Raw genomic sequence first — 15,256 nt, 5'->3', positions numbered from 1 at the left:
AGGGAAAAGTTCTGCAACTTTCTAGCCTCCTATGGGTATAATTTATTAAAGGGGTTTTCCATTTAAATACCATCTATCCTCAGGATGGGTCATCAATAAGTGATTGGCTGCTGTTCGCTACTCGAGACCCCTTATTGATCGACCGCTGTCAGCACCACAATACACAAGAGTCGAGGCAGAAGCCGATCACTCCAACCCCTGTGTAGTGGACTTTGCTTTGCAGGGGCAGCTCTCATTAAAGGGGTTGTAGCCAGGATTATAAGTTAACCCTTACCCACAGAATAGGGGATAACTTGCTGATTGTTGGGGGTCTCGCTGCTGAGATCCCTGCCAATCTTGAAACTGTGCCTCCTTTCCCCACCGTAGTGACCTAAGAATGGACAGAGCACTGACCAAGCACATGCAGTGGGCGCTCCGTTCATTTCAGTGGGGCTGACTGAAATCCTTGAGAGCTTGCCACTTGGCTATCTACAGTGGTCCCATTGAAACTGGATGGAGCCGCAGTGTGCTTGTGCGACCATTGACTATTCAGTCGTCATCTCATTGCAGGGGGGTGCAGTAAGCCCACAGTGAGGAGAATGGGGAACATGGGACCGCTGTTCTCTAGATCAGTTTGGATCTCAGTGGTGAGACCCCCATCAATCAGCAAGTTATCCTCTGTCCTGTGGATAAGGGATAACTTGTGATCCTGCTACAACCCATTTAAAATCAGTGACAGCTGTGCTTGCAGTTACAAGCGCTGGCCACTACACAAGGGACAGAGCAACATGCTTCCACTCCGACCCCTGTGTATTGTGGTGCTGACAGCGGACGCCCATTCGGGTGATCAGCCAGGGTCCCGAGCGATGGACCCCAGACAATCAACTATTGATGACCTACCCAGATGACAGGTCATCAATAGTATTTGCATGGAAAATCCCTTTAACACCAACATTTCAAACTCCGATCCTCATATAATTTCAACCATTGCCCGATGTGCCCAATATAAGGAGGCAAACTCCTCTTCATTTTATTAGGCACATCTCCGCTCCTCTGTGCAGCTTCACAGAAATGTACGCCAGATCTGATTTGCCGTACATTTCTGGAATAATTTATACATGGACGTGTCGGTCTGGTGCGGCTATGCCACGTTTCGGAAAAGTGGAGCCGAGGGCAAAAAGTGGCAAACAGAACTCGTGCAAAATTCTGCAACTTTTTTTTACACCTGAAACTGTCGTAAAAGATTTAATGAATGTAACCCCTCCCCCCCCCCCCCCCATACATTTAAGTTACCTAGCATTTCAAGATTTCAGCTTGCACGCAGTGAATGGAAACACTCTTGTTTGCACCTTGTTGCAAACCAATAGAGACTTAATACTTCTCACAGCTGAGGGTTTGCTACAATTGTATCCAGTCCACACAATCCTCTTTGAGCTAATCTGCCCGGATACCGGACTGATACATTTTACCTGCTTTGATACATTATATCCGGACAGGAGAACTTTGTGTTGCTGACAAAATATTATCTAGACTGGATACGATTGTTTATATCCAGGTTTGTTACAAAGTATCGGGGGTGCAGAGCTTTCTTTTCTGAGAGTTATGTTTTTCGATATAAACAAACCTCTTCAATTCATTGACCGCAAGCAGAGATCTGTAAAATGACAAGGATTTAAAACAAAGTGTATTAGGAAGGTGCAGCGATGCTTTGCAGTTAATAAGTAATATATAATGCTGTCGTGTCTTCAGTCTCTAGTCACAGCCAAAGCTGCTTTCAAAGCAGTCTGTTGCAGGGTCTCTACTGGATCAGTTCTATCCAGAATATTCTTTGCTGTGGTGCATTGTGGGAGTTGTAGTGTTAATGCCTGACACTGTAGAGCATTCCCACAATGCATTGCAGCAGGGTTATTATGGATGTGCGGTCTCCGCAACTCAGATACACCATGTTTTTGTGATTTAGACTCTACTGAAGTTGCTGCATCCAGTGCTGGAGGGAAACCTGAAGCTGACGGCCGCCGACGGCCAGGGCCCTACCAGGCTACAGTGTCTGAAGTGCAAAACTGAGTTCAGCCAACAAGAGGACAGTCCAGACGGCGGTCGACCGACCGAAGATGAGCTGCCCGATGTCCACCATGACAGCCCCACAGGTGACAACTGGGGGACATTTCTAACCACTTTCCATTCTTCTTCATTTTTCCTGTTTGCTATCAATGTCTGCATGGCGGCTTCCAGCAGGATAATGCCCAGCCGCACACACAAGGGGGTCACAGGAGCCCCCACATTAAGAATAACAAGTATGGTTACCTGCAGCACTCAAGCACAGTTTGGTAAGGTGGTCTGTATGCAAAGTCGTGATCACAGAACAAATCCAAAGCAGGTACAAGAATAGCGGCAGCATCCGTAGGTATAAAAGAAAGCTCTATTCATTCCATCTACGTTTCGGCTGTGGAGGCCTTTTTTTACAACGGCCAAAACATGGCTTTTTAAAAGATGGAATGAATAAAGCTTTTTTTATACCTACAGACGTCACTACGGGTGCTGCCACTATTCTTGTACTTGCTTTAGATTTGTCCCCACAACGTTGTCATACATTATTACCATGTATGAGGTCATCTGGGACGCCAAGTTCGACAGCGTACACGTTTGCACAGACTAGAGACCCAGTTACAGCAAATGTGGAGCAATATGCTGCAGAATACCATACAGAACCTGTATGCCTCCATGCCCGCCCGTATCACATCTTGTATTCAAGCTAGAGGCGGTACAATAGGGTACTAGAGCCTTCATGCACGCCTGTATCACATCTTGTATCCAAGCTAGAGGTGATACAACAGGGTACTAGAGCCTCCATGCTCCCTGTATCACATCTTGTATCCAAGCTAGAGGCGGTACAACAGGGTACTAGAGCCTCCATGCCCACCTGCATCACATCTTGTATCCAAGCTAGAGGTGGTACAACAGGGTACTAGAGCCTCCATGCCTCCCCGTATCACATCTTGTATCCAAGCTAGAGGCAGTACAATGGGGTACTATAGCCTCCATGCCCACCATATCACATCTTGTATTCGAGCTAGAGGCGATACAACAGGGCACTAGAGCCTCCTTGCCCACCTGTATCACATCTTGTATCCAAGCTAGAGGTGGTACAACAGGATACTAGAGCCTCCATGCCTGTCCGTATCACATCTTGTATCCAAGCTAGAGGTGGTACAACAGGTTACTAGAGCCTCCATGCCCACCTGCATCACATCTTGTATCCAAGCTAGAAGCGGTACAACAAGGTACTAGAGCCTCCATGCCCACCTGCATCACATCTTGTATCCAAGCTAGAGGTGGTGCAACAGGGTACTGGAGCCTCCATGCCCGCCCGTATCACATCTTGTACCACCTCTAGCTTGGATACATGATGTGATACAGGTGGGCATGGAGGCTCCAGTACCCTGTTGTACTGCCTCTAGCTTGGATACAAGATGTGATACGGGCAGGCATGGAGGCTCTAGTATCCTGTTGTACCGCCTCTAGCTTGGATACAAGATGTGATACAGGCGGGCATGGAGGCTCCAGTACCCTGTTGTACCGCCTCTAGCTCAGATACAACAGGATACTAGAGCCTCCATGCCCGCCCGTATCACATCTTCTATCCAAGCGATTTTTCTTCTTTTTTTTCCCCCACTTATGTTTCGCCCTCCGTCCTGAGTTAGGCAGGGGTTCATTTTTTGTATTGGACCCCTCTTACTGTTAGGACGTTGACTGCTTACACTTCACCTACATCATTTCTAAGGCAGTAACTTTCTTCTATTCTCTGCAGACAGCTCTCACTGCCCATCCTGCGGGAGTCTCCACGTCATCGTGGCTCCTTTGCATCACAGTGGAGACACCAGTGCTACTCCTTCTGCTGAGCACTCCCCAGATGGCAGCGTCAGTCAGAAGCAGAAGTCCTTTTATGTGGGGGACGAAGGCGAAAGCTCAGAAACGGGGAGCAGCTCCATTGGGGCTCAAGATGATGGGGACAGCAGCACCCTAAATGGGCGAGTTACCCCAGAAGTCTGCCGCAGTGCTGGCCTCACGGGAAGCTACATGTATGGGACAACCACCCCACCTCCAATGCAGGATAGTGCTCCTCTGCAGGAAGATAGTCCAAGTAAGTGATATGAGGAGAGAGATGTCCACTGGAAGATGTATGCCAACATCCTCACCCACTTCTGTGAACTATATGGATGGATATACACTCTCCTACCAAAAGTGTCCAAACTTATTTATTTCCATATATTAATACTTAGTGGGGCTCCTTTTGGCCCTAATGATATCGGATACTCTCTGTAGCATACTTTCTACTAACGTCTACTACCCTTCAGCTGGTATTTCCCTCCATTCATCCTGCAAATGTCTGGAAAGTTCTCTTAAAGAAGATGGGGACTGCTCATATTCCCTGACCTGATGTTGCAGTTTGTCCCATAAATGTTCGGTAGGGTTCAGGTCAGTCCAATCGTGGGTAATCCAGATCCTCAAACCAATGGATGTGTGACAAGGCGTATTGTCTTGTTGGAAGTATGGACAACCATTCCCAGAGTATTATCACATTGTCGGCAGCACGTTGTCTAGAATGTCAGGGTCACCTCTGTGTTCAAGGTTCTTGCCTCTACATCCAGTGGACCGAGACCCTGCCACATATCACATCCCCAGACCATAACAGAACCTCTGCCGTACTTAACTGTTGGCACAACACTCAGGTAGCAGGCATTCCCCAGGATCCTCCACACCCAGGTACATCCATCTGATGTGATTGAGTAGTGTGATTTCATCACTTAATAGAAGATTCTTTCATTGCTCAACTGTCCAATATTGACGCTCCTTGCACCATTTGTAGACTGGTTGATCCATCTTCTTTGAGAAAACTCGCCAGACATTTTAAGGATGAATGGAGGGAAATACCAGCTGAAGTGTATCAGACGTTAGTAGAAAGTATGCCACGAAGAGTATGTGATGTCATTAGGGCCAAAGGAGCCCCACTAAGTATTAATATATGAAAGTGAATACTACTTTTGATTCTTGCTCAGGGGTCCAATTACTTTTGGTAGGATAGTGTATGTGACCTCTTGTTCCCCCTCCATGTGTCCCTATAGCCTCCGCAGATCCAGACTTCCGGGTGGTGGACCACCGACTCAAGCTGTACCTCGACATGGAAATTCTTGATGGAGAGATGGAAGAATTCCAATGTTCCATGAAAGTGAGTCCGCTGTGGGATTATATGGCCCATCCCATATTTGGATAATCTTATGGTATTTGTGGCATGATGTCTCTTCTCTTACTCAGGTCCCTGTGGTTCATATTGGGAAGCCGGAAGAGTCCTGGGCTCTTGTTGTTGTTTCCAGTCAGAAGATCTATTTCCTGGAGATCACTGGAGAATGCAGGTAAAGAATGTTTAAAGACTGGAGGAAATCTTGCCGATGCCCTTGTCAACCAAATCTAAAACCAAAACGGTGAATTCCTGGTTGCTATGGCAATGCTGCTCTTTTTTTCTTTGGCGCCTTATTGCTGATAAACGTGTCTTCTTCCAGGGGCTCTCCTTGTGGCTGGCTGCAGCTGGGAGATTCTTACAGACTCTCCTCCCTCACTCACCTTTGTGTGGGGCTCCAGCAGCAATGTTTGTATCTGGGATTCGACTCCTCTGAAGCTGCCTACACGCTACTGACCCGAAACCGCCATAGCAGCAGTATCTTCAGCCAGCACATACTAGGTGAGCAATATGGTCCGCTACGTTAAAGGGATGCTTCCTACAGCCACCCCTAGGGGGAGCTCACCGCATACAGGTTTATTATTGGGTTCAATGACCGCTTTGTATCTCAAAATGTAGTGAGCTCCACCTAGTGGTGGTTGCAGGCAGGCAAAAGTGCATTCCTAGGTCCTAGAAAATCTGACTTGAATCGCGCTGCATGATGTTACTGTGTTTCATCTGACGCATTTGGAAATATCTCAAGGTCTCTATTTCAGATACTCTGACAGATGTGCTGCCGCGTCACCGGAAGTCTCTGCACTACAGCCCTGAGGAGGAGGTTACGCAGGATCATCGTCTGTGGTAAGTAACCAGTCTGTGGATTTATGATCACCAATTTATAAGCAGATCGGTGATTTATAAATGGCAACACATTGAGTTAAAGGGGTTTTCCACCCAAATAGGATAGGTCATCAATAGTTGATTGTCGTGGTCCACCACTCAGGACCCTGCCCAATCATCTGATTAAGTGACCGCTGTTGGCGTCACAACACTCGAGTACGGAGCGGAAGCAGCTTGCTCCAACCTCTGTGTGTAGTGGTGGGTGCTGGTAATGACAGTCACAACTCATTAAAGTCAAGGCGGCTAGATCAATTGTATTTGCCTGGAAAATCCCTTTAACCCTTTCCAATCCAATTTGTGTCCAGGTTTTCCTAGCAGGCTTAATCTTTTTCTGCCGTTTATACAACGGCGCTATCTGCTGGCTAAAGCCAGTACTGCTTGAGGTGACACATTGGATCGGCTCCTACAGCAGAGAGGCTGGCAATATACAGTAAGAGAATCCCGATAGACATCTTCCAACATCGGAGCTGCACAGCCTTAAAGGGGTTGTCCCGCGAAACAAAGTGGGTCTATACACTTCTGTATGGCCATATTAATGCACTTTGTAATGTACATTGTGCATTAATTATGAGCCATACAGAAGTTATCAAAAGTTTTATACTTACCTGTTCCGTTGCTGGCGTCCTCGTCTCCATGGTTGCCGTCTAATTTTCGCCGTCTAATGGCCAAATTAGACGCGCTTGCGCAGTCCGGGTCTTCTGCTGTCTTCAATGGGGCCGCTCGTGCAGAATGCCGGCTCCGTGTAGCTCCGCCCGTCACGTGCCGATTCCAGCCCATCAGGAGGCTGGAATCGGCAATGGACCGCACAGAAGCCCTGCGGTCCACAGAGAGAGAGGATCCCGGCGGCCATCTTCAGCAGGTGAGTATGAAGACGCCGGGATTCGGGTAAGTACTACCCGGTTTGTTTTTTTAACCCCTGCATCGGGGTTGTCTCGCGCCGAACGGGGGGGGCTTTAAAAAAAAACAAAAAAAAAACCCGTTTCGGCGTGGGACAACCCCTTTAAATTATAATGTCTTCAGAGATCAGACAGTGGGTTGGAAAGGGTTAAATTATCACCTAAACTAAATTGTAACTAAGCACAAACTGGAATTTGCGTGTTTGGAGCAACACCAAGCTATAAAGTTTTCCTAGGTGGTTTTTTGAGTTCTCTGATCCTCATTAGTACACACCACTGTGTGCGTTGGCCCATGTCTTGGGCTTTGTGTAACTTTGGCCATGACACAAGTCACGCAGTGTAGTCCTGTGACATCACAAAGTAATGGAAGTCAGTGCAGGCAAGTTGCAGCAACCTGCTGATTGTAAGAAATCCACCTTGCTGGCCTTCTTGCGGTCAGCGAGTTGAGGGCAATGTGATCACATTGGATGCCATTATTTCGATATGTTGCCAGGCTACACTGTACTCTTGGGTGCGACACGGGTTACGTGGCAAAGTCAGTATGCAGTTGTAGCGCTCTTCTCCGATATGCTCTATATGAAACCTGGGCTTTGTCTGAGTGCCCTGATAGTGAGATGCCCTACATCAAGTCTTATCCCCTTAAAGCGACCCATCGGAAACGGCCGAACTGCTTCTCTGACTACCGGATTCACGCTGTATTAGTATGCATCATTAGTTTGAGACCTTACACCATTGATGTCCATGTGAGCAGTGCTGGCCGGTCTGGGCGGCATGTAGTGTCTTGGACCACAGATTAATATTAATGCACAGTGTGCAGGTAGTCAGAGAAGCTGTGCGGCCATCTTTGTCTGTCCAGGACCGGAGGATTCCTTTAAATGCACTTTAATTGATGATGATAAAAAGGCGAAAGTTTGCAGAACGTAGAATATAGATATTTTCTTCTGTTTTTCTTTGCACCATGAACACCTGTCCCTCCCCTTATCTTTCTATCTCTCCTCCGCTGCAGGCATCTCGTACGCGATGGCCTTGGAGCGGGCGGCTCGGCCGGCTATTGTTACGCACTGGTATACTTCATGCGAGGTAAGACGTTCCTATCAAGGTCTGCAGCTGCATCTTGTATGACTTTATCGGTCAATTTCAACCTCCCTCATTAAGTGTCCAGGGTCCATAATCAATTGGCAATCCGTGGCACTTGCCTGGCCTTGGCGGCTCTTCGTGTTGGTTCTGGTCCAGACATGTGACCCTTATTAAATAAGGAGCCTTGAGATACTTTGTTACAATATTGTCCTTGACACAACAGCTGCTGTATCCAAGAGGTAGAATTAGATTGTAAGCTCTTGTTTAGGACGAGGATCTGCAGCAGGTGAGGTGTATCATGAGGTTCTGCAGCAGCCAGGGGTGCGTAGTCTTATGCGGCTTCTTGAGGGCCGGGGCTGCATAGAACTGTGTATTAAACACTGCAGCTGCTGAAGAACCTCTTTCATCAATTTCCTGACATGTAGTGCTCTCCGACACAGGAGTAGGAACGTCCTACAAAAGTGACAGGCTGCTTCCGATGAGATAAGCGGTGTCTACGTAGCACCGCTTATCTGTGTATAATCACCAGATTCTGATATCAAGTAGTATTTACAGACGTGTCGGTAGAACATTTGCACTGACCTGTACATGTCATATGTTATGCACACGTGTTTAATTCCCGTATATTGTGTTATTTCTTCAGAGGACGCGGCCTCCGCTGCAGCTGCTGATTCTTGCGTAAATTCTGTTCACCCCCCACACAACAAGGCGTCTCTGGCTGTGCTGGCACAGGGGGCCAGGGAGGCCTTCGCAGTGTCCCTGCTTCTCACCAAGAGCCACATGTACCTTCTAGAGGAGAGCCACCAGTGGGTTCATGTGGCTCCACCTGCTGGAGAAGATGAAGCCCAAGAGTCCTCCAAGAAAGTGACCATCAAGGAGAAGCAGACCATCAGCAACATCAGCTCGGTGCACCTGTTCAGCTGTGCTCCGCTGCATCTACGGATCAGGCTCTACAATGAGGTACGAGGTAGTGTTAAACTCCTGTCCTCCTCTTGATTGGTTTGCTTACAACTGCAGTAATATTTAAAGGGCCAGTCCAGTGGATTTAATTTGGCATCATTACTGCATGTAGCCACCCCCTCCCCACCCCAATATATATATGTGAGCTAGTGTTACTTTGGTTAGTTCCTTTCCATCTGAAACTCTTGGAATCCTTCGCTTCAGGTAGGTCATGTGACCTCATTGTAATCACCTGGGAATTACTTGTCTCCTCCCTCCAAAAGTCACAATTTCATTCACAACAACTTCCTGTGTGCTGAAACCATGTACTGTACCACACGGGCTCTTCACTGGGGTCTGGGTGGAACAAAAACTCAGGAGCTGTGTAATCAGCAGCAGTAACTGTCACACAGTAATAATGAAGATCACATCCTCCTTTGACTGTATACTTATGGCCTGTAGTTTAGGTTAATGTAGAATACAGAAGATATTAGCAGTGTTCTCCCAGTCGGCAGAGATGGTACATTTGATGCTGTACTGATGTCATGGAAGTGTTAAAAGAGAATGGAGAAATCTGAGCATTAAGATGGTGTCTGATAAGCATCAGACAGACATCACCAAGAATGACTTCCTGGGGTGTTAAGAGCTTAAAGGACAATGTACGTTATGGGTGCACGAGGTTTGTATGGAACAGGTTCGGAAGCCGAGCCTGATCCATATACAATCATTCTTAAAGGGGTTGTCTCGTGAAATCAAGTGGGGTTCAGCACTTCTGTATGGCCATATTAATGCACTTTGTAATGTACATCGTGCATTAAATATGAGCCAAACAGAAGTTATTCACTTACCTGCTCCGTTGCTAGCGTCCCCGTCGCCATGGATCCGTCTAAATTCGCTGTCTTCTGGCGTTTTTAGACGCGCTTGCGCAGTCTGGTCTTCTCCCTGGTGAATGGGGCCGCTCGTGCCGGAGAGCTGGTCCTCGTAGCTCCGCCCCGTCACGTGTGCCGATTCCAGCCAATCAGGAGGCTGGAATCGGCAATGGACCGCACAGAGCCCACGGTGCACCATGGGAGAAGACCCGCGGTGCATCGTGGGTGAAGATCCCGGCGGCCATCTTGGTAAAGGAAGAAAGAAGTCGCCGCAGCGCGGGGATTCGGGTAAGTAATAAACTTTTTTTTTTTTTTTTTTTTTTTTAACCCATCCCTTGGGTTTGTCTCACGCCGAACGGGGGGCCTATTGAATTAAAAAAAAACCGTTTCGGCGTGAGACAACCCCTTTAACACTTTAAATGCTACTGTCAATTTTGTCAATGGTATTTAAATCCTCCAATTGACTTTCAGAGGTCTTAACAGCGTGCGCACACACCGATACTGAATGGTTTTATACTAATTTGCGATTTTTTAATTTTTTTTTTATTTATTTATTTTTTTTTTCTTAAGTCTCGCAGCGCAGAGAAAAAAAATCTGCGATATCGCTCAATGTTTTCAATGGGGCTGGCGGCAGCAGTGTCAGCCCCATTGAAAACGTAGGGAGTACATCGCGGACTTCTGCCAGAGCTGTGACAGTTTTGGCAGAGGATTCCTTCATCCCTGCGCTGCCTGTGATTGGCAGAGCGCTCAGCGAATGAGACCAGCACCTTCTGGGGGTGGGGATTTTTCAATCCCTGCCTTCAGAACACAGAAGAAGACTGCTGGGGCCGGACAGAAGAGCTGTATGGCTCTTCTAGGTAAGCATAATTTTTTATTTTATTTTATTTTTTTTTACAGCTTGGGATGATTTTCAGGGAAGAGCTTATATTTCAAGCCCTTCCCTGAAAATCATCGCTGCGAGGTTTGGCTGCAAGCCACTGCTTTCAATGGGGCCTCAGCACTGCCAACCCCATTGAAAGCAATGGGATAGCATCACGGACTTCTGCCACAGCTGTGGCAAAAGAATCCTCTGCCATAGCTGTGGCAGAAGTCCGCAATGTATTCCCTGTGTTTTCAATGGGGCTGGCGCTGCTGCCGCCGGCCCCATTGAAAACAGTGAGCGATTGTTGCAGCATTTTCTCTGCGCTGCGAGGCACTCTCTCGCATCGCTAGAAAAAATATCACTAGTGGGTCGGCACCCTTGTGATCAGAAGATGACGTCAGAAAAGAGAGTTTTTATATAGATTTTTTTTTTTTTTTGTACTAGTAAAAAAAATTCCGTGTGAACTTGGTATCATCGTAATCGTCCTGATGCTCAGAAAAAACATAATCTTAATTAAATCAAGTCTTGATTAAATCAAGACTCCTTTGTGATGGATAAGTAAGAGCTGTGACTTTTTGAAAGTGGGGAGATAATGCCAAAAATGTAAAAAAAAGACTGAAAATTATGGCCAAGTGACAAGACGCCTAGAATTACGTTCGCTCCGTATTATGGTCTGCAGAATACGGACCAAATACTGAGCTGAAATACCCCCGTCTGGAAGCGGCCTTAATGGGTTACAGCGGCAGAACGTCTCGTTTTGACCATAGCACCCCACTGCTCAGGCTGTTTGCTTGCAGTAGGTCTGGCAGACATTTGCACTTGCCGCCTCCCTCGTCTACATAATTAGTTGAGGCGCTTTTGTCGATCCCTAATTGTGCGGATTACTCAGTTATGTATTTTATCTTGACAGCGGAGTGGACACTGCAGATTAGGGCAGCTGTTCGCCTCCCTCCTGGCACCAGGAGCTCACAGTCTTGTTAAGGAATAGATAGGAGGTGAGGAGGAGTGCCGGTACACGTGTAGGGAGGGTTCTGCCTCTTGTCATGGTCCCAATTATATAGTGTTGCCGGAGTTCAAGGTGAATTCTGTCCTCTTGAATCTATAGGACTATGAAAATCTTAGTGGCTGGCTGACAATAATAATTGCTTATTCCATAATATGGCTGCTTGTACGGTTCCTTAAGGGGTTTTCACCCAGCTTTCCAAGTCTGCTGAATGGCAAATCTAACCAGTCCCAGCAGTCCTGGATAATCCATACAGTGTAGACTAAAGGCCTTTTCACACGACTCGGTTGTCAGCCCATTGTAACAAGCTCTGATTTAAAACTGATGTTGAATGGTGCTTGTTGAGTGGCGTTCTCATGCAGCAGGTTTTTGTGATCGTTATACCACCATCGAATGTATTTCATATGGGGACTATCTGTCCATTTACATAGGGTAATGTGTCACCGGGCAAGCATTTTATGCCCGCCCAAAAACAAAACAATCGGCCAATGAATGAGCTTGCACCTTCACATGGGTTGATTATCCTGGAAACATTGTTGGCCAATCATCAGCCTGTATAAAATGGCCTCAGCATCCTTGTGACCACATGCCTATAACAAGCGCCAATCGACAAGATCGGCAGTCATTTAACTGACCTTCACACAGACCAATGGATGTTCTTGCTTGATGATCGGGTTGTGTCTTTTAAAGAGGTTGTACCGAAATAGACTTTTTGCTTATCCAAGGGATAGGTGATAAGTCTAATATTGGGGGGGGATCTCTCTGCTGAGACCCCCACTGACCCAGAGAATGTGGGTCCTGTGTCCCGCTCTCCTGCCCACTGTTGACTCCCTTGACCTCCTGCAGTGAGGAGTAGATTGAGTAGGGCAGTAGTGGTCGCACATGCCTGGTGCTGATCCATTAATTTTCAATAGGGGCGACTGAGTACAAGCACTCGGCTATCTCCAGCCATCCCATGGAAAATGAATTGAACGGCGCTGTTCACGAGCGGCCGCCACTCCGTCATCTCACAGTAACGTGAAGATTGAACAGACATGGGACTTCAGTTCTTGGGATCTGTTCTCAGTACTTCTTCATTTCTCAGCAGTAAGACCCCCACTGATCAGACTTTTATCACCTGTCCTATGGAGAGGTGATAAAACTCGAATTTGGTACAACCCCCTTAAGCAGCATACAACGCCTACATACTGTAATGGTGCCATACGGTGAACACAAGCGGTCTATACTCTCCCTAGACAATACAATGGCTGGGAAGACTGTTATCGGAAAACCAATAAGGAGGATGTTTTAAGCAGTTTGCATGTGGTTGTAGGGATGGAGTGATATAACTGACCCATCTGCCGATGTAGCAGGGCTTGGTATATGTGATAAAGCAGATCCGAGTTCGGCAAATTGTCACTGATCCCTGAAGCGCCCCTCACCCCCATACAGATCATTATTAGGGGGGCAACAGTCATGGAATGCGGTTGTCCCATTAAAGGAATCCCGTTCGGTATACCCTATGTCAGGGCATAAGGGGTGATGGGAGGTGATTGTGACCCTGCGGGGGAGTAAGGCAGCTGCGCACAGCAGTTCTGAGAAGATGTAGATTTATGGAGGTGATGACTGATCTCTCGCTGATGGATTCCTGGACTTGCCTGTAACTGCATTATGTCTGCAGAAATGCAGATGATAAGTTGGGGAGGGGGCGATGGGGCCGGATGGCTGATGGCTCATTACTTATGTTTTTAACTTTTGTTCATCGGAGTCTGCGGTATAAAAAAAAAAAGTGACAATGTGATTACACAAATTCAGCTTTTTCTTTACACTTCAACACAAACTTGTAGGAATTCAGGGCAGATGGATGTCAGCAGATGGGTGGGGTGTAGCCGGTGGGCACGGAGCTCCTGGTGTCCTTCAGCAGAGGAGTGGGGTAGAGCGCCTGCTGCGGCCGGCTGTCTTACAGCTGCACCAAGTATTTCCAGAGGATCCTTAATTCCAAAGTTTAATCAATTTCAGAGTTTCTAAAAACTGGTGAGCTAGTGGCGCTGTTGCAGGAGCGTCTATGGAGAAGTGTGTTGGTCACAGTGGTGAAAAGTTGGTACTGCAACTTTATAAATTGTGTTAAAGGTTTGGGGGGAAAACTGGGAAGGGGGAGTAAAACCTGACACCATCCTCAATCCTTTTTTTGTTGCTGTTCAGTAGATAAAAGGGCAGGAGAAGCTCTGATATATGAAATATGTATGTAATATACAGGCAAGCATTGAGACTCTAGTACCCTGTTGTACCGCCTTTAGCTTGGATACTAGATGTGATACAGGTGGGCATGGAGACTCTAGTACCCTGTTGTACCGCCTCTAGCTTGGGTACAAGATGTGATATGGGAGGGCATGGAGGCTCTAGTACCCTGTTGTACCTCCTCTAGCTTGGATACAAGATGTGATACAGGTGGGTGTGGAGGCTCTAGTACCCTGTTATATCACCTCTAGCACCCTGTTATATCACCTCTAGCTTGGATACAAGATGTGATCTGTGTGGGCATTTAGGCATACAGGTTTCATATGGTGTCCTGCATCATTCTGCTCCACATTTGCTGTAATTATGCCTTAAGCTAGTGCTAACTGGTAGGCTGTCAAAGTTGGTGCCCCAGATGGTCGCATACATGTTCTATTGGTGATAAATCTGGCGACTGGGTGGCCACAGAAGTGTGACAATGTTGTGGGGGCTTTCTGTGTGTGCGGCCGAGCATTATCCTGCTGGAAGCCGCCATGAGAGGAACACGTGTGGCTGCAGGATGTCCTGAACATATCGCTGAGCGGTCGTTGTCCCTCGTACTACTAGGGGGGACCGACTGTCGTATCTGATGGCCCCCAGACCATCATACCAGCAGGGGGCAGTGTGCCGCTCCACAGCAAAACCAGGATTGAGGAGCTCACCCCGAGGTCTCCAGACATGAACACGGCTGTCAATATCGCCCAAACTAAACTTTGATTCATCACTGTAAACAACCCGCTTCCACTCTGTAGCGTCCAGTTTCATCATTCATGACATCACTGCAAAGAGAGGCAATGGTGGGGGTCAGGGGCCGTACATGTAATGGGGGCCGTGAGACCAAATGTCCTTCAGTCAAGTGCCTGGAAATAATTCCGACATACACAGGGGCTTGTAACAGTAGCGCCACCTGTCTTTGGATGACTGCCAACGAAACTGTTGTATCTCCTTGTCAGGCGCTCCTGTGTACTGGTGGTCTGTCAAGAGGGGGGGGGGGGGGCTAACCCTGGTCACCTTGTGAACCCTCATACATACACTGGTCCCCACACCTCCTAATAGTCTGGTCAGACGTTCCTCTACACTGGTGGTCTGTAGGGGGCGTCCTGAGCTCAGTCACCTTGTGTGCCCTCATACATCCACTGGTCCCAACACCTCCTAACAGTCTGGTCAGACGCTCCTCTCTACTGGTGATCTGTAGGGGGGTCCTGAGCCTTGTCACCTTGTGTGCCCTCACACATCCACTGGTCCCAACACCTCCTAACAGTC

At 47.5% G+C, this 15,256-nt stretch overlaps 1 protein-coding gene across 3 annotated transcripts in view; it reads left to right on the top strand.

The window, feature by feature from the left end:
* STK11IP (serine/threonine kinase 11 interacting protein) overlaps window positions 1-15,256 on the top strand; it is a 68,566-nt gene that overhangs the window by 52,450 nt on the left and 860 nt on the right. For all 3 annotated transcript variants that reach the window (XM_066575537.1, XM_066575536.1, XM_066575538.1), the window contains 8 exons: window positions 1,940-2,126; window positions 3,788-4,120; window positions 5,103-5,206; window positions 5,293-5,390; window positions 5,538-5,716; window positions 5,971-6,055; window positions 7,997-8,070; window positions 8,711-9,027. In XM_066575537.1, the coding sequence (XP_066431634.1) occupies window positions 1,940-2,126; window positions 3,788-4,120; window positions 5,103-5,206; window positions 5,293-5,390; window positions 5,538-5,716; window positions 5,971-6,055; window positions 7,997-8,070; window positions 8,711-9,027 (1,377 nt within the window). The remainder of the gene's footprint in view (window positions 1-1,939; window positions 2,127-3,787; window positions 4,121-5,102; window positions 5,207-5,292; window positions 5,391-5,537; window positions 5,717-5,970; window positions 6,056-7,996; window positions 8,071-8,710; window positions 9,028-15,256) is intronic.

The sequence above is a fragment of the Eleutherodactylus coqui genome, chromosome 8, assembly GCF_035609145.1.
Source record: "Eleutherodactylus coqui strain aEleCoq1 chromosome 8, aEleCoq1.hap1, whole genome shotgun sequence".
Lineage (NCBI taxonomy): Eukaryota > Metazoa > Chordata > Amphibia > Anura > Eleutherodactylidae > Eleutherodactylus > Eleutherodactylus coqui.
This window is presented reverse-complemented; position numbering and strand designations above follow the sequence as displayed.